Here is a 17,392-nt window from a genome sequence, read left to right as displayed (position 1 = left end):
AATCTTTATGCTTAGTACTAAGTTGAAGTAAATTTCCAATAGATTTAAATAAAAATTATTATAAATATAGTTTATAATAGTCCATGAAACAACAATTCCTAGAAAGTATCAAATAAAATATTAGATTAAGCGATAAGTTTAAAGAAATGGCTCCTCAAAATTAAGTTCATTATAAATGAAAATTATAGGAAATGGACCGTCTATGAATCTTAAACGCCCATAAACAAAATTATATTCCCTTTTCCAAAAATTTTAACTCTCTTCTATCAAAAATTATCGATATTGTCTATGTTTTCTGTGTGAAGCAAGCGAATAAGCGAATGAGTACGCTGCCATTTTCTATTGGAATTAATTGAGAAAACCAATTTTGAAAAAAGGTGAGCATGTGTAGAAAGGTATATTTTAGTTACTTTTATTTCATATCGTATATTTTATTCGTATCATAAATTCAACCTTCGTAAATCGCGTATTCGGCTACGGATTACGTAATTTTTTGTTCCTCATCTTCTAATTATTTACATCCTACCACGAAATGTGCAAAACACACGAGTTTCTCGAACGGGGAACGTAGAGTTGCTGTCTACACCGAAAAGTTGTTCTGTTTGTAGGTGTGTGCGTACCTACATACTGCCGCAGGTTATGCGAGGAGGCTCATATAACTATGTCCTCGTATCGCGGCAATGGCGCGGGCGGCGCGTGGGACGGTGGCCCGCCAGGCGCCGAGTCGGAGTACCCGCAAGCCTCGCACTACGCTGCGCCGCCGCCCCGTGCCATGCCCAGCACTGACCCCTGGACCGGGGTCAGCTACAGTCAATACGGCCCACCGCCGAATTATGGCTACCAGGCATACGGCGCCGGCTATGGTTACGGTTATGATTCTAATTATTATCAGAGGCCTGAATCTAGCTATTATCCTAAGTATCATGATTCCCAAGCTGCATACCCTTCTACGCAGCAGACTAGTTATGAATATTCACAACCTCCATGTGATAGATCACATTCCTCTGCTGATGCACGAACTTATAATCATCGGAGGTCTTACAGATCCCAATCACGAAGTGGTTCTCCATATGAAAGAAGAGATAGATCTTATTCAAGAAATAGAGAAAGTAGTTATGAAAAAGCTAAAAGGCGCAAATCTAGAAGCAGATCACTTAAGTCAAAAAGATCAAAATACTCTTCTAGTGATCATTCAAGTTCTCGGTCCAGGTCATATTCTCGCTCTTCATCAAGGAAAAATAAAAAGAATAAGAGATCATCATCATCTGATTCCTCTGCATCTGACAGATCTTATAAGAATAAAAGTAGTAGAACTCATGACCATGATAGTTCTCTTACACCACCTCTGAAAAATAGAAGTTCTAAATCCCGAAGTCACTCTAGATCTCATGAAACTCCAAGTGTAGGCAAATCAAGTAGTAAATCTCCTAGACTTCAAACTGAAAAAGATATGTTAAAACAATCGAGTAAATACCATTCCAGTAAAGATTTGATGAATAAGGACAGAAAACATAGAGATATATCGACACCACCTAGGAAGCGAAAGGATGCATTAACCCCTCCAAAAGGGCATAAAAATTCTGACAGATCATCTGTAACACCTCCTAAAAGTTATAAGAAGACTGATCGCCGTGATTCTCCAAAAACGTATAAACATAAGGAGCGAGAGTACAACACACCGCCTAAGAAAGGCAAACAAAGTTCTTTAACTCCTCCAAAATGTTATGCACGGAGCAGTTCATCGTCAAGCTCTAAGTCTCGATCCAGATCTTCATCTCCGCGACATTCTAAAAGTAAACGTTCACGATCGCGCCACAGCCGATCACCTTCTAGCTCTAGTCGATCATCAGTTTCAAACCGATCACGATCTAAAACAAAACGCCGCAACAGAAAATCCATATCAAAACATAGATCTCGGTCAAAAAGTCATTCGAGACGTCGCTCAATTAGTACAAAGCGGCGATCCCTCAGCAAAAGTAGGTCAAAGTCACGGCGAAGGTCGAAATCACGGGGTAAAAATAAAAAATTGACTCCCAACTCTAAATCTCGATCACCAAGCTCTCGGTCACATAGCCAAACTCACAGTGATTCTGGAAGTGATGATGAGAGACGTGGACAGTTTACAGTGGCAGACAGAAAGCGCTTCTGGAAACTGCATAGAACTAGGCAAGAGGAGAGAGAGAAAGAAAAAAGTCCTGTGAAAGAAGTGAAACCTCCACCGGGAGCGGTTGAATCCACACATGTGGACGATATCCAATATGGTGATCCACCCGAAGTGGAAGGTCCTAACTTCGCAGAGTTACTCCCCCCGCCCGACCAACTCATGCAGGCTGCTTCATCATCCAAATCTAAGGCTATCCCAATACCAATAAAGAATGATGGCAGTTTCTTAGAGATGTTTAAGAAAATGCAAGAAGAGACTAAAAAGTCTGAGGTGGAAGAGAAACCTCTAATTAAAAAACCAACTTTGCCATTCATTGGAAAAAGACGTGGTGGCAGGGTCCTCAAGACTGGTATGGTAAAGAAGGCCAAGGCAATAGACGATCAGACTGTGGATAGTGCCCCTAAAGACGCCTGGTCTCTATACATGCAGGAAGTTAAAAAGTACAGGGAGACCTCCTGTGAGGAAGAAAGAAAAACAAGACCATTGGTCAAATAATATTATTGCTAAGATGTAGCATTAAGATTTTTATTATGACTTCTGTACTGTATTATTTTAAATATTATTTTATACTCTATTACCAGTGTTTATAATTAAAATTTAGACATCGCAGCATCTTTTATTTTGTATCGTGGAATAGAATTTCCTAATAAAGGATTTAAAAAATGAATGTTGTGTTGTGTTTCGTTCCAGCAAAATGCCCGAGATCATCAAATCCGCCGCCGACATCAAAACTGCACCTTTCGACCCGAGGTTCCCTAACCAGAACCAGACAAGGTAATGTCGATATCCGAACATTTACTGTGGTATTTAGAAGTAAACGACAGCTGGAACCAGGATTTTTTCAATGGATAATAATCGAGTGGTTTCCCTGCCTGCGCTAATGGTATACGCTAGCGAGGTATCACTGAATGATGATAGGTGAGAATGAACACGCAGGTCTGTTAGTTAGAAGTCACGTGGAGGTCAACCTGATAGGGTATATTGCCAGCAACGGTACTTGCAGTCCGCATTACTAACAATCCCTTCCCTCCCAATCAGGAGGGTTGAAATAGTTTGTGCAAAGGATTTACGTCATTTATACTTTATTAAATATAATAGTCGTCTTGCTTTGATGTATAGAGTAGGTACACTTGTAGTTTCGTCAGCTGGGTTTATGAATCGTTCCACATTCCATAGGAGCTTTAGCTACCCAAATTACTAACATACAGCGTCTGGTAGTGACGACTCGTAAGAACTTAAACGGGTTCCTTTTTACTTATTTTTTTTTTTTATGGGTGGAAATGGTATGGGAACCCCGCCTGCGCTAACGGGATACGCTGGCGGAGCACCAGTGAACGATGATAGATGAGAATGAAAACAGGCCAGTTAGCCCATCATGATGAATTCATCAGGAATTAACCATGATAGTTTCCAGGGGGAGCCACGAGGAGGTCGATCGTGCTGAATTCCAGATGTATTCATCACGATGGGCTAACTGACCTGCATTTTCATTCTCACCTATCATAATTGGCTAATCAGTCCGCAAGATTTAACCAAAATGTCTTCTAGAGGGAGCAGCGTGGAGGTCGACCTGATAAGATATATTGCTAGCAATGGGCTTCATATACATCATTACTAACAATCCCCCCCCCCTCGCAGTTTATTGAGTGATGCCCCTTGTGATGAACGTAACAATCGGCCTTATTTCACCAAGTATACCTATTAGAACCTTGGTGATTTTTAATACAGGTTTAACACCTAGTACAGGCACCAGCTCCCACAAATAATATTGTTAAAATGTTCTGTTTCTCAAGTTATAGATATTAAATCCTTAATTGTTTGTGATGAGAAATAATAATAAATAAATAAAAAATAAATTACCAAAAAAAGGGGGGCGAGCCCACCGCCGTCACTAATTAATCTGGTTTGTTATTGGTGTCAGGTAGTACGAAATTTAAATTGTCGAATTTAGATTTTTTTTTGTTGAATGAAAATGGATTGATTGGTGGCGGAGCACCAGTGAAAGGTGATCGATGAGAATGAAAACAGGCCAGTCAGCCCATCATAATGAATTCATTAGGAATTAATCATCCAGGGGGAACCGCGTGGAGGTCGACCTGGTTGGGTATATTGCTAGCAATGGGATTCTCAGTCTCCATTACTAACAATCCCTTTCCCCCCGACAAATTTTGATTGCCAATCATATTATTAGATGTTTATACCAAACACGTTTCTAATGTTCAAAATTGTTTAAGTTCATTGTTATTTCTGGCGTATTTAGTTAAATAATAAAGGTATTGTAATTATATAGGTAAAATGGATTTTGTTTCTTAATAAGCCATTATTGCTTTAAACTTTAAAGAAAGACTGCAGTTTCAATTATCACTAAATATGGGATTAACGATGGGGAAGAAAGGTTCTTGAGTGGCGACCCCGTACGGGCAAATGCAGTGTAGGACGACCCCCTACTAGATGGAGTGATGACCTCAAATGCATTGCAGGGAGTCAGTGGATGCAGGTTTTTTTTTAATGGAATGGTAACCCCGCCTACGCTAACGGTATACGCTGGCGGGGCACCAGTGAGGGATGATAGGTGAGAATAAAAAGACAGGTCAGTTAGCCCATCGTGATGAATATATCTGCAATTCAGCACGATAGTTTCCAGGAGGGACCACGTGGAGGTCGACCTGACATGGTATACTGCTAGCAATAGGACTGGTAGTCCGCATTACTAACAATCCCTTCCCCCCAGTGGATGCAGGTGGCTTAGGACCGTTCCTTATGCAATTTATAGGGGAGGCCTATGCCCAGCAGTGGACGGATAATGGCTGAAATTATGATAAGACTAGCACGTGAACCACTATCGATTGCAATAAGCATTATCGAATCGGTTAATTAATGTTAAACAACTTAATAAAAAATTCTCCATCTGAAATTGGTTTAAACAAAGCCAAAATTTTAATATTTGATTTCCATTTTCAGACACTGCTACCAAAGCTACCTAGACTTCTACCGTTGCCAGAAGGTGCGCGGTGAGAAATACGAGCCCTGCAACTATTTCAAAAGGACATTCAAATCCCTCTGTCCCAATGAATGGGTCGACAAATGGGACACCCAGCGCGAAGAGGGCAGATTCCCAGGCAGAATTTAAGCTATTCCATAGCAAATGTTAATTTATGCAATTTTATTTTAAATAGGTCTGTACGTGATATAGCCATTATAATGAGTTGATTTACATTGTTGTTTTATTGTATAATTTATTAGTATTGAATCAAACGCAGTGTAGGACGACCCCCCACTAAATGGAATGACGACCTGAAGTGCATTGCAGGGAGTCAGTGGATGCAGGTGGCTCAGGACCGTTCCTTATGGCAGTCTATGGGGGAGGCTTATGTCCAGCAGTGGACGGATGATGGCTGAAATGATGATGATTATACCAATATTGCTATTTGGTCCTGGCATGGAATGGGCCACCCCTTCCTTTCCCGTAGGAATCGTGAGAGGCGACTAAGAGAACTTACTGGTAGAAAGATTGGCAGCAGTGTCCCTCTTCCCTGTCACTGGCAAAACCATTATTGGAAACGCCTATGTTCAGCAGTGGACAGTTAACTGCTGATGGGATGGGAATTAAGAGGACTGTACTCGCATCAGAGTGCAAGAAATAGTGGTCCAACGACTGACATGTCCCGAACGGTTACATGACCATTTGGTGCGCAATGCTCTCTTGAGACATGTCTGTTGGATTACTGGAAGGTAAGAGTTCTTCTGGCTGTATTCATTTCTAAGTGAATGAAGTGACGGTGCTTTTTACATAACGTCCCGGATTCGATTCTCGACTAGTCATTTGAGAAAATATTTTTTTCTACGTATTTATGTACGTAATGGGATCAAGTTATAGGAAAAGTCTTATAATTTTTTATACCTCTCTCTGTATTAGGATTTGATATAAGCTTTATTGGCTCATTCGTGATAAAAAAAACTTCTATAACATGCAATTTTTACCTTGATCAATGTTCATGTTTATGGCTGCTGAACATTAGGTTCGATTCTTGATTCGATCAGATCTATTTAGAAAATCATTTTTCAATACAAATACAAATGACTTTATTGTGGATCATAGGTCAAATTAAGGTATTACATCAGTTAAATAGTATCTCCATGTCCTGCTATATAAGCGTACAATATATGAAACAGTTAACAGTATATAAAACAACATTTAAAATTATATATATATTTCAAGTATCATAAATAAATTTATAAGTAAAAAAAAATCCGAAAATGTGTTACACCTCTTTCTTTATTCACATTGTACCTAAATAGGTCCAGGAAACGCGCCCTTATCCCTCAGCTCGTCCCAGTGCGATATCCAGTGGTTCGGGCAGATGGTCTCGAAGTACCGCTTGAAGATCTTGCAGTCGTCCACATCTCCTAGCAGCCGGGTGCACTTGTAGAAATCGCAGTAATTGTCGTAACACGCCCTACAAGGCGATGAAACATTACTCTTTATATCTATTATGAACGTGTTTGTTTGTCACCTCTGACCCCCTTTTTTAAATGAATGATAATGGAATGGTGGCCCCGCCCGCGCTAACGGTATACGCTGGCGGGGCACCAGTAAGGGATGATAGGTGAGAATAAAAAGGCAGGTCAGTCAGCTCATCGTGATGAATATACCTGGAATTAAGTTTTACCGACAGTTGAAAGTCCAGCTGTAGTTCTAGTGCCCTCCCCAACTATTATGGTACACTACTTTTTTTATGCTACTTAGAATGGCAAACAAGCTGACGGCCCACCTGATGGAAAGTGGTAACTGTCGCCTATAGACATGAGCAGTACTATGGACATAACAGAGTATACTGTTTCGCTCATGATACGCCCCATGCGTTGCCATTCCTGAGGACTCAGGTGTTATTCCTCTGTACCCTGTAAATTCACTGCCATATCCCATCCTTCAAACCGAAACAGCCATGGAAACAAAACTGATTTATGGTAGAAACACGAATGGGACAGAGGTGCTCAAACAAACGTCTTAGTACAAAGTCTCCCTCTGATAATTTGGTATTCTTGCTTGTGCTTATATTAGAAACTTACTTTGTTTGATTGGTGAAAGGATACCGGGGATCTATCCGTATCGTCCTGAATTCTTGATCACACATGTTGAATTAGAGGTAAAAATAATAAAACATATGTATATAAATGAGTGTCAATTTGACATACAATAAAACAAATGAAATTGTAAATATCAATATATTTTTCTATAGGGCCACGGTTTAATTCTATCTACAGAAGGTCAGTATACAATTGATTAAACTGTTTTAAATTTCGAATCTAATAAAAAACAAAACAAAAAAAAATTTCGGCAGTATGGTACACTGCCGATGTCAAATCTGCGGTATAAAATTTATAAATAATATAGGGCTAAGATAAATTTACCGAACATTATTTAAGAACCTTAACACATAAATATTTGAAGACTGAAATAAAAAATACACTTGTCTCGTTGCTGATTACAAGTCTTAATATAATAATAATAAAATCACTTTTGTCTATTGGTATGCTCTTCCATACGATGTGACATCAATTTGTTCGCCATTTTCAGTAAAGGGATAATTCTCAGAGAGACAAAATGTCTACGTAACTACATCGTGCATATCCGACATGCTCTTGACCTAAAACGTAATTCAATCTATAAAACAGTACAGGTACTTACGTATTGCTTATTTCAATAAGGACTATTTTTTACTGCAATAAGAGAAATAATCAGCAAGAATACATACATTAAGAGGCCACGTGTAGGAAGTAGCCGAGTCCATTAAACATAAAAAAATATTTATAAAATATACATTTTTACATGGAGAATACTGCCACATATACAGTTCATACAAAAGAATAAAAAAAAAAAGTGTTCCCTCAAAATTAAAGTTCGTAAAATCAACAAATACATTGCTGCTGGATAGTCGACAATAGAGCATATAAAAAAAATATCAAACAATCTCTGCAGATGCTCATGTCTACAGAAAGTAAGTCAATTCGAAGTTAGATTACTGGAAATTCCATTTTATAATAAGGATAAACTTTGCTATTGACCATAACTCACAGTTCAGTGTGATACTTTTGGAATTAAAAGGCGAAAATAGAAAAAAAAAATAACATTGAAAAAATAGTTAATAAAAGTTGTCTCTGGAAGGTCTTATGGAATAAAGATATTGGATATAAAGGATAAAGTTGAAGTCATCAGCGATACATAAAACTAAAAACCTACCCGTACTATAAAATAAATTAGGACAGACATTTTATGAATCAAAACTTCAAAAACAACATCTTTCAGTCTCCTATACTAACTTGACAACTGGACGCATACTACAATTTTTTTGCTTTTAACGATCCATGTTTAATTTTTTGAAAATGTTCAGTTTCCCTACTTCCTTATAGGGTTTAGTAATTTATATGATATATTGTAGGTAGCGTATATGCCTATTCTATGCCGGGACCATATGTGGTCCCGGCATAGAATAGGCCACTCCTTGCTATCACGTGTGTGTCGTAGGAGGCGACTAAGGGACGGGCAGCAGCATCCCTCTTAAAACATCTCTAAAGCCGAACTGCGGTTGCCAATCCGCCTACCAAGCGTGGCAACTACTGGCAAAAGCCTCCAAAGGGGAGGCTTATGTTCAGTAGTGGACAGTTAAAGGCTGATATGATGATAATGTACGTAGCGCCCACCTACTGGGAGGAGGGAGGGGTGATATCGCCCCGGTTGTGAACCTATAGCGTATACTACATTATGTAGCTATGTCACATCTCGTAGACACGTGATGATCAATGTATCTCGGTATCGGAATGCTTCCCGCTGGACACGCTGACGGTAGCGTACTGCTGCTGTCGGTGGAGGATGCCCAAGCATTGCAGGAGACACTGCATATTCGCCGCTGATGTTGCCTGGAATATAACGTTCCAAAATCAGCATTTCTGATTGTGGTAATAAATAGGCAATTCATGCAATGGAGATTTATTTTCAAATTTAACCTTTTTTTGCATGATTTTTTTATTGGTAAAATAAATCAAGGTGATATAATTCATGTTCCAAATTAAAGGAAAAAGGTTAAAAAAAAAAAAAATAGATAGCTATGTTTTTTTTTTTATGCAATAGACATTAAAAATGTATCCAGACACGATCAACTTAAAGTGAACTTGTTCTTTTATATAATTTTTGGGCGTTCAATGTTATAATGGGTTTCTACCGTGAAGTAGCTGTGTTTCGGATTGAAGGGTGGGATATGGCGTGAATTTACTGGGTACAGAGGAATAACATCTGAGTCCTCAGGAATGGCAACGCATGGGAAGTATCATGGGCGAAACAGTATACTCTGTTATGTCCATGGTACTGCTCATGTCTATAGGCGACGGTTACCACTTTCCATCAGGTGGGCCGTTAGCTTGTTTGCCAATCTAAGTTCATTTGAATTCATCATTAACCACGATAGTTTCCAGGGGGAACCGCGAGGAGGTCAACCTGGTTGGGTATATTGCTAGCAATGGGATTCTAAGTCTCCATTACTAACAATCCCTTTCCCCCCGTGAAACTTTATTAGGACACGGGAGGTTAGTATTTCATTTATATCCATTAACCCGTAGAGTGATCGGCTCTAGGCTAGCTCACTACACTCACTGCGTCACCGATTTTTGAAATTACCAAATTTCGATTAGAGATTAAGGAATACGTCGCTGCAAATTCGAGTTATGCAACGCTGTTGCATTAGCGCGCGTTACTACATTTTTGTTCGGTACAACGTACAATGCAGAAACGCTCGAGGGGATAAAAAATCCTAATAATATAAAACGAGAATTTAATAAAAATAAATTCATATAAATACCTTCAAAAGCAACAAGTCGGGATCTGTGTGCGGGAAGGGTGAATCCGACGACTCTATACATCTCGCCAAAGCGGCATCGCTGAAAGGTGAACATACATTGTAACTAGTCGTATCCCGCGGCGTTGCCCGCCTTTAACTATGTAGTTCCTGTATATCATTCCCATTAAAACTCTTCATGAATCCGGTCTTATATTTTATTTTATATTTAAATGATAATTACGTATCTAATACCTTCATAAAGTTTCAGTCAATTCAACTGATCGGTTATTTTATAGCATTTTATATGTGATTCTTTAGATTGTTATAAAAGATTTAACGACTTAAAACTAAGATGTCTGTTCTCCACAGTATAGTAATAAAAAGACAACCTTAATTCAGTGGCTTGAAGTTGTTGCCTGGCCGACGCCATAGCATCATGGACAGCAAGCTGTTCTCTTGGTTGTAATGGCGGATTAGCACCCATTGCCTGCAATATTTACATGTATACATATATGTATATTTACATGTATGTCCTAAAGATACCTGTGTATCAAATTTCATTCAAATTTGTTAAGTCCATTTATGAGTAATTAATGAGCAAAGTAAAGACTGCGTTTCGGTGTGAATGGTGGGATATGGCAGTGAATTTACAGGATACAGAGGAATAACTTCTGAGTCCTCAGGAATGGCAACGCATCATGGACGAAACAGTCTCTGTTATGTCCATGGTACTGCTCATGTCTATAGGCGGTTACCACTCTCCATCAGGTGAGCCATCAACTTGTTTGCCTTAGAACTTAGAATAAGTTGCATAAAAAAAAACATATTTACATAAACACATTTACAATATTAATAGAATGCATATTAAATAACTAAACCTAACTCCAATCCTTGTAATGTGCAAAAACAGCCAATCATAATCTAATCCAAAACATTCAAAGACAACACAAGTTTCGTTACATTTTGTTTTCTGGCACAAAATAAATTCTACATTGGCAACATAATTTAATTATGGTGAAACATCAATGCCATTTTGATTAACATAGAGTGTAAAAGCAATACAGGCATGAAGAATGTTAAACTGCATACAAAAAATACATGAGGTTTACTGATTTTGTTGTTTCAGTTTTGAAATTCAAATTAATACCTCATTTAATCATTACTATATTTATTTTCCAGGAAGGAAAGGGGGCTAACCCCTTGAAGAAGGCACATAATATACTTTTAGACATGTCTTTGGTCAAAGCTATAAGTTACTCTGCTGAGGCTGCTGGTGAGCACCAGACACTTCTGGGGTGGGAATGGCTCACCTGGCTTCCCCTTAAATATGCCCATACATGTAATCAACTGAAATTAAATGTCTTAATGATAAGTTCCTTACTTTACAGTTAGTTTACTCATAGATTTAGATACTTTTACATAGCTTTTTTTTAATAATTAGAAATATTATTGAGCACTATAAAGCACTTAGTAATTTTTTTTTAATCATAATAACAATTATTTATTCTATTAATTTATATTATTTTAAAAATTTTAAAATATAAAATACCTAAGCCTAATATATGGAAAAATATAAAAATATGTTTAAATATTAATTGTGATAGATTACTTTAGTGTGTATTTCAGCTATTGCTCGAAGTCCATTGACCCACTCCTGCCTAGCTCTAGCATCTGTTGCTCTCAGCTTGAGCATGTCACCAGAAGCACAATTGATAGTGAATGTGCGCGAGTCTTCATCACTAGGGCATATTACTGCTGCTGCCAAATGTGCCTGTTGGATATTAGTATATTTAATTTTTTTTTACATAAATTAAGCATAGGAATTCATATTATTACATTTTGTAAACATTTCATTTTAATAATTTATTATTTAAGACTGAGGCAAGCTTTCTAATTGATAGATATTAAAAAAAAATCTAAAATAAAACATACTTAATGGTATCGTATCATATAAATAGATCTACAAGCAAATTTTTTTTTCAGGAAATTTAATGAATTTGTATAAAGAATTACATTTAGCCTAAAATTATAAGTTGCCAGTTTGTTTCATTGCGATTTTCATTATGATGAATATACTTCTTTGTTGAAAATCAAAGAATGAAATCTACGTTTCATTATTAAATCCTAAAGTTAGCTAAATTATCCATGAAGTCTATAAGAGAGGCCTATATCCTATCGTGGACACTGAATGACTGAAGTGATAATTAAGATGCACGAAGAGGGTCCTACGTTGTATCAATACAAATACGTACTTTATCTGTCTAACTTTAATATTGAAATTATAAGTTTAAAACAACCCACCTCTCCTCTAGCAGGCTGTCCAGGTTGTATAGTATCTCCAGGTCCATCATAAAGATAATAAGACAGCACACCAGTTTCAGGATCAACTGCGAACCATCTCTGTTGCCAACCTTTTACTACATTTGTGTATTTGTAAAGCTGCCCTGATAAGGGCCTATGAGATCCCGAGCCTAGGTTCGTCGTTTTCATCATTTTATTCACAAAAAAGTTTTGGTAATCGTAATTACAATTAGGAAAATTTCATTAAGAAACCAAATTGATAAGTTTGAAAATTTATTTATATATTATAATTTATAAAAATGTAAAGATAAATAAAGAAATACTGATTAGATAGGTGATCTGTCATTGTTGACATAAAATACGTATTTTTGCAAGTGACATTTGTTAAGAACCTCCTTGGTTCAATGGCAGGCGATATGCATTCTAGCAGCGCTTGTCAATGTAAAATAAAGAAAAATAATATTTGAATAAATATGACAGATTACCCTTTTGTCTTATATACTATAAACATTGACTGAACTTTCTAACTGACTAATATTAACTAGTGTAGGTAACCAAAATCCTAGTCCTGGTTTTCCTTAACATTGATCCTGATCCCGGCGTTGCTTAATACTGGTGAGTGTTACTACCAATTTCCTATATTAGGTTATGGGCTAATACCAAACTTCAAAATGGATGTGTCGAAATTTCAAATTAATAAACTAGAAGGTGAAAATTGGATACATTGGAAGTATCGCATGTCAGCACTATTAAGGGGAATAGACGGTTTAACGGATGTAATAAATGGATCAATTAAAAAACCGGAAATGCCAGATAGTAGTGCTGGGGATTCAGCAGCTATGGCTAAGTACGAAGAGGACTTACGAAGCTACACTAAGTTGGATAGTATAGCTGTACTTGTAATAACAAATAATATTTCTGATAATATCCTGGATAAAATTCTAAGGTTAACGACCGCAAAGGAAATATGGGATGAATTGCATCGCCTATACGAAGGTGTATGTGAGGACCGCCTGTATGATTTGTGTTTAGAATTTTTCAGATATAAAAAAAATTCTGCTGATGACATAGCTTCACACATCTCGAAGTTGAAAAATCTGTGGTATAAGCTCAAGCAAGAATTAATGAAAGAAGAGGAAGGTAAGGATTTACCTGAAGTTCTATTAATTTGTAAAATCTTGGATACTTTACCTGAAACATATTTTTCATTCAAGTCAAGTTGGCTGTTAATGTCTAAGAAGGATAGGAATATAGAGAATATCACAAGTCAGCTGTGTGCGCATGAAAAGGCACTCGGTAACAATGTAGACAGTGAATCTAGTTGTGAGGCCTTTGCTGTCAAAGGAGTCAAGAAGAAACCTAGTAAGTGTGAAGACAAAGGTAGTAATAACAAGGACAGTAGCAAAAAGTTTAAATGCTTTGGTTGCAAAGAGGTTGGTCACCTTAAGAAAGACTGTCCTAAGAAAGTAGTTTCTCGAAAAGATTGCAGTAGTAAGGGAATTAACATGATGTTACTGACTGTGAATTCGGCTGAAAGTAGTATTGTAGATCGTGACCATTGGAATGTGGATAATGGGGCTACGAATCATGTTACAATGCGGAATGATATCTTTCAAGATTTCGAATACTTCAGTGAAAGTCACACTGTAACTACGGCGGACAAAAATGTGATCAAGGCAGTAGGCAAAGGATCAGTTTGTATTGAGGCCGATGTTAATGGACATACTGTGAGATCGACTTTGAGAGATGTTTGGTATGTTCCTCAGATAAGTAGAAATCTGTTTTCTGTATTATCGACGCAAGATAGGAATCCAGGTAGCGTGTTTGAATCACGGGTCACTACTTGTACTATGAAAATAGGAGGAATGATTACTGTGACAGGAAATAGGGAGAGGTATGGAGGATTATACAAGCTGAATTGTAGAGTCGTACCGCCTATTAATATGTCAGTAAATTTGGTACAGAAAGTTGATATATTGCAACTTTATCACGAACGTTTTGGTCATCAAAATAAAAGACATATAAGAAGTCTGATAGATAGAGAGTTGGGAATAAAAACAAAAGATAGTGAAGAATTATGCGAAGGTTGTATCTTTGGAAAATCTCACAGACAAAAGTTTGGTGTACGAGATAAAGCTACGAAACCTGGAGAACGCATACATTCGGATGTTTGTGGGCCCTTTCCATCTAGTTATTCCAAATTACGATATTTTGTACTTTTCAAAGACGAATATACACGTCATCGTTTTGTGTATTTTCTTCGGAATAAGTCGGAAGTACACGAGAAATTGAAACAGTTTCTAGTTGAAGCTAAAGTAGCTGGTCATGTTGTTAAGGAACTATTGAGTGACAATGGTGGTGAATTCGACAATGCACAAGTACGGAAAATATTGGTGGAAAATGGAATAAAGCAAAGACTGACGATGCCGTATACACCGGAACAAAACGGGAATAGCGAAAGAGATAACAGAACGATCGTGGAATGTGCTAGAGCTATGATGCATACACATGAAAGGTTACCTGAAACTTTGTGGGCTGAATTGGTGAATACTGCTGTATATATTTTGAACAGGACAGGGCCAACGTCAGTGGAACACAAGTCACCCTCAGAACTTTGGACTGGTATAAAGCCAAGGATTAAACACATGAGGATCATTGGGTCATCATGTTATGCTCACGTGCCTAAACAGACTCGAAAAAAATTACATAAGAAAGCTATGAAATGTATTCTAATAGGGTATGATAATGATGATGGATATCGTCTCTGGAATGGTTCTACTGGTTTAGTAAGGTCAAGAGATGTAACATTTGATGATATGTCTCTGCTAAGAGGTGAATCACTGAAGGTGTCTGAACCCATGCAAGCAGAATTTCCTAGCAATGTAATTGAGTTGCAACCTTTGGCATTACAAGAGATAACTCAACAGAGGAATGATGAAAAATTACCTCATGTAGAATCTTCTGATGCTCAGAATATTGTAATTGATAATGATGAAGTTGAAGGTCTTGTAAACAATAATGAGTTTATTGATAGAGAAGACACTTCTGTTATTAATGAAGATATATTTGATGATGCAAGAAGTAATACGCTAGAACAAACTATTGAATGTGGGGGAGTATTAGAAGGAAATGACGAAGCCGAGCTTCACGAAACTATGGATGAACATGAGATTATAGAGGAAAGTAGTCGTATTCTTAGAGATAGGTCATCGCTTCGTCTACCACAGAAATTCAATGATTTTGTTCTATATAATATAAATGGAGAGAGCACTGGTAATCAACTGGAACCTAATAGCTACAAGGAAGCTGTGAGAAGTGCTGAAAGTAAACTTTGGAGAAAGGCAATGGATAAGGAAATTAATTCTCTGAAGGAAAATAAAACTTGGGTGTTGGTAGATCTCCCGAAAGGTCGGAAAGTCATACCCTGCAAGTGGGTTTTCAAGGTCAAATTAAATGCTGACGGGAATGTCGACAAATACAAGGCTAGGCTTGTTATTAAGGGATATAGTCAGAAGAAAGGCGTGGACTATTATCAAACATTCAGTCCTGTAGCAAGAATGGCGACCATTAGAAGTGTATTAGCTGTTGCCGCTAGTGAACAGATGCATATGGCGCAATTTGATGTATCCACTGCATTTCTGTATGGCGATCTTGATGAAGAAATCTACATGCGACAGCCGGAAGGTCATGAAGATAACTCTGGTAAAGTTTGTTTACTGAAGAAAAGTCTTTATGGTTTGAAGCAGGCACCTCGGTGCTGGAACAAGCGTATATTAGATTTTTTCAAGGAAATCGGTTTGAAAGTATCTGACGCTGATCCATGCCTTTTCACAAGAAAGGAGTCTAGCGAGAAGCTCATTGTGGCTCTTTATGTGGATGATGGTTTGGTAGCTGCATCTAATCAGAAACTGATCGAAAATTTCCTAAAAGATTTAATGGGAAAATTTAAAATCACAACGAAGTCTGTATCCTATTTTCTCGGTATAGAGATAATAACCAGAGAAGACGGCATAAAAATTCATCAGAAGTGTCATGTGAACAAAGTTCTTCGACGGTTTGGGATGGACAGCTGCAGACCGGTGCATACACCAATTGTTAGAGACATGTCTCAAAACCGGGATAAGGTCGACATGAGTAATATGTTGTTGAATTATAGACATATTGTTGGAGCCTTAGCATATCTCATGGTTGGAACGAGACCTGACATTGCATTTGCTGTTAGTGTCGTCTCAAGAAATTTGGAAAATCCAACTGAAGACGATTGTGTAAAGCTGAAACGGATTCTGCGTTATTTACAACATACGCAAGATATGGGTATTTTGTATCAAAAGGACTATAAAAAGAGCATCATAGAGTGTTATAGTGATGCTGACCATGGAGGAGACGTTGGTACTGGAAGGTCAACTTCTGGAGTACTGTGCATGTTTGCTGGTGGTGCTGTATCTTGGATGAGTCAAAGACAAGCAAGTGTTGCAATTTCAACCACTGAAGCAGAAATAGTTGCAGCCAGTGAAGCAGCTCGAGAATGCATTTGGCTAACTAGGATACTAAGCGAACTTACTGAAATACAGTATCCTCCTGTATTACAAGTGGACAATGAAGCCGCGGTGAGACTAGCGGAAAATCCTGAGTTTCACAAGAGAACAAAACATATTCTCATCAGGCACTTCTTTGTTCGAGAACTTGTGACAAAAGGTGATCTCATGGTTCAGAAAATTAGCAGTGAGTGGCAGCTTGCGGATATTTTCACCAAAGCTTTACCAAAGCCAAGGTTAGAGAAGATTAGTAAGCTGCTAGGATTACACATCGAGAGAAGATGTTAAGAACCTCCTTGGTTCAATGGCAGGCGATATGCATTCTAGCAGCGCTTGTCAATGTAAAATAAAGAAAAATAATATTTGAATAAATATGACAGATTACCCTTTTGTCTTATATACTATGAACATTGACTGAACTTTCTAACTGACTAATATTAACTAGTGTAGGTAACCAAAATCCTAGTCCTGGTTTTCCTTAACATTGATCCTGATCCCGGCGTTGCTTAATACTGGTGAGTGTTACTACCAATTTCCTATATTAACATTAAGACTACTAT

The 17,392-nt window shown here is 37.7% G+C and overlaps 3 protein-coding genes across 4 annotated transcripts; 1 reads left to right on the top strand and 2 right to left on the bottom strand.

Annotated features, from left to right (window-relative positions):
• The first annotated feature begins 219 nt into the window (after nt 1–219).
• LOC113513555 (cytochrome c oxidase subunit 6B1) lies at nt 220–5,378 on the top strand. Of its 2 annotated transcripts, XM_026897544.3 has the most exons (3): nt 220–377; nt 2,855–2,938; nt 5,126–5,378. In XM_026897544.3, exons 2-3 carry the CDS (start codon nt 2,859–2,861, stop codon nt 5,292–5,294), a joined length of 249 nt encoding a protein of 82 aa, XP_026753345.1. In that variant the 5' UTR covers nt 220–377; nt 2,855–2,858; the 3' UTR covers nt 5,295–5,378. The 2 variants fall into 2 exon arrangements, with proteins under 2 accessions (XP_026753345.1, XP_052750016.1); XM_052894056.1 differs by lacking the exons at nt 2,855–2,938; nt 5,126–5,378 and adding an exon at nt 609–2,831 and having other exon boundaries at nt 247–377.
• Nucleotides 5,379–6,222: 844 nt separating this feature from the next.
• LOC113513553 (uncharacterized) lies at nt 6,223–7,368 on the bottom strand. Its single transcript, XM_031912881.2, has 2 exons — nt 7,235–7,368; nt 6,223–6,621 (listed from the first exon to the last, which is right to left on the bottom strand). The coding sequence occupies exons 1-2, from the start codon at nt 7,297–7,299 to the stop codon at nt 6,456–6,458; spliced, it is 231 nt and encodes a 76-aa protein (XP_031768741.1). The 5' UTR covers nt 7,300–7,368; the 3' UTR covers nt 6,223–6,455.
• Nucleotides 7,369–7,371: 3 nt separating this feature from the next.
• Nucleotides 7,372–12,664, bottom strand: LOC113519299 (oxysterol-binding protein-related protein 11). Its single transcript, XM_031912887.2, has 5 exons — nt 12,298–12,664; nt 11,606–11,767; nt 10,386–10,483; nt 10,018–10,096; nt 7,372–9,082 (listed from the first exon to the last, which is right to left on the bottom strand). The coding sequence occupies exons 1-5, from the start codon at nt 12,487–12,489 to the stop codon at nt 8,963–8,965; spliced, it is 651 nt and encodes a 216-aa protein (XP_031768747.1). The 5' UTR covers nt 12,490–12,664; the 3' UTR covers nt 7,372–8,962.
• Nucleotides 12,665–17,392: the final 4,728 nt, after the last annotated feature.

The sequence above is a fragment of the Galleria mellonella genome, unplaced genomic scaffold (assembly GCF_026898425.1).
Source record: "Galleria mellonella isolate WM207_F2 unplaced genomic scaffold, CSIRO_AGI_GalMel_v1 utg19, whole genome shotgun sequence".
In the NCBI taxonomy this organism is placed as follows: Eukaryota; Metazoa; Arthropoda; class Insecta; order Lepidoptera; family Pyralidae; genus Galleria; species Galleria mellonella.
This window is presented reverse-complemented; position numbering and strand designations above follow the sequence as displayed.

Bases quoted from the DNA above. Each gene is read 5' to 3' on its own strand.
- LOC113513555 (XM_052894056.1), top strand. From the start codon at position 662: ATGTCCTCGTATCGCGGCAATGGCGCGGGCGGCGCGTGGGACGGTGGC.
- LOC113513553 (XM_031912881.2), bottom strand. From the start codon at position 7,299: ATGTGTGATCAAGAATTCAGGACGATACGGATAGATCCCCGGTATCCT. The intron at 6,622-7,234 runs GTAAGTTTCTAA...ATCGCCTTGTAG, and splicing joins CCTTTCACCAATCAAACAAA to GGCGTGTTACGACAATTACT.
- LOC113519299 (XM_031912887.2), bottom strand. From the start codon at position 12,489: ATGATGAAAACGACGAACCTAGGCTCGGGATCTCATAGGCCCTTATCA. The intron at 11,768-12,297 runs GTGGGTTGTTTT...AATATCCAACAG, and splicing joins GACAGCCTGCTAGAGGAGAG to GCACATTTGGCAGCAGCAGT. The intron at 10,097-10,385 runs GTTGTCTTTTTA...TTCACCTTTCAG, and splicing joins CTTCAAGCCACTGAATTAAG to CGATGCCGCTTTGGCGAGAT.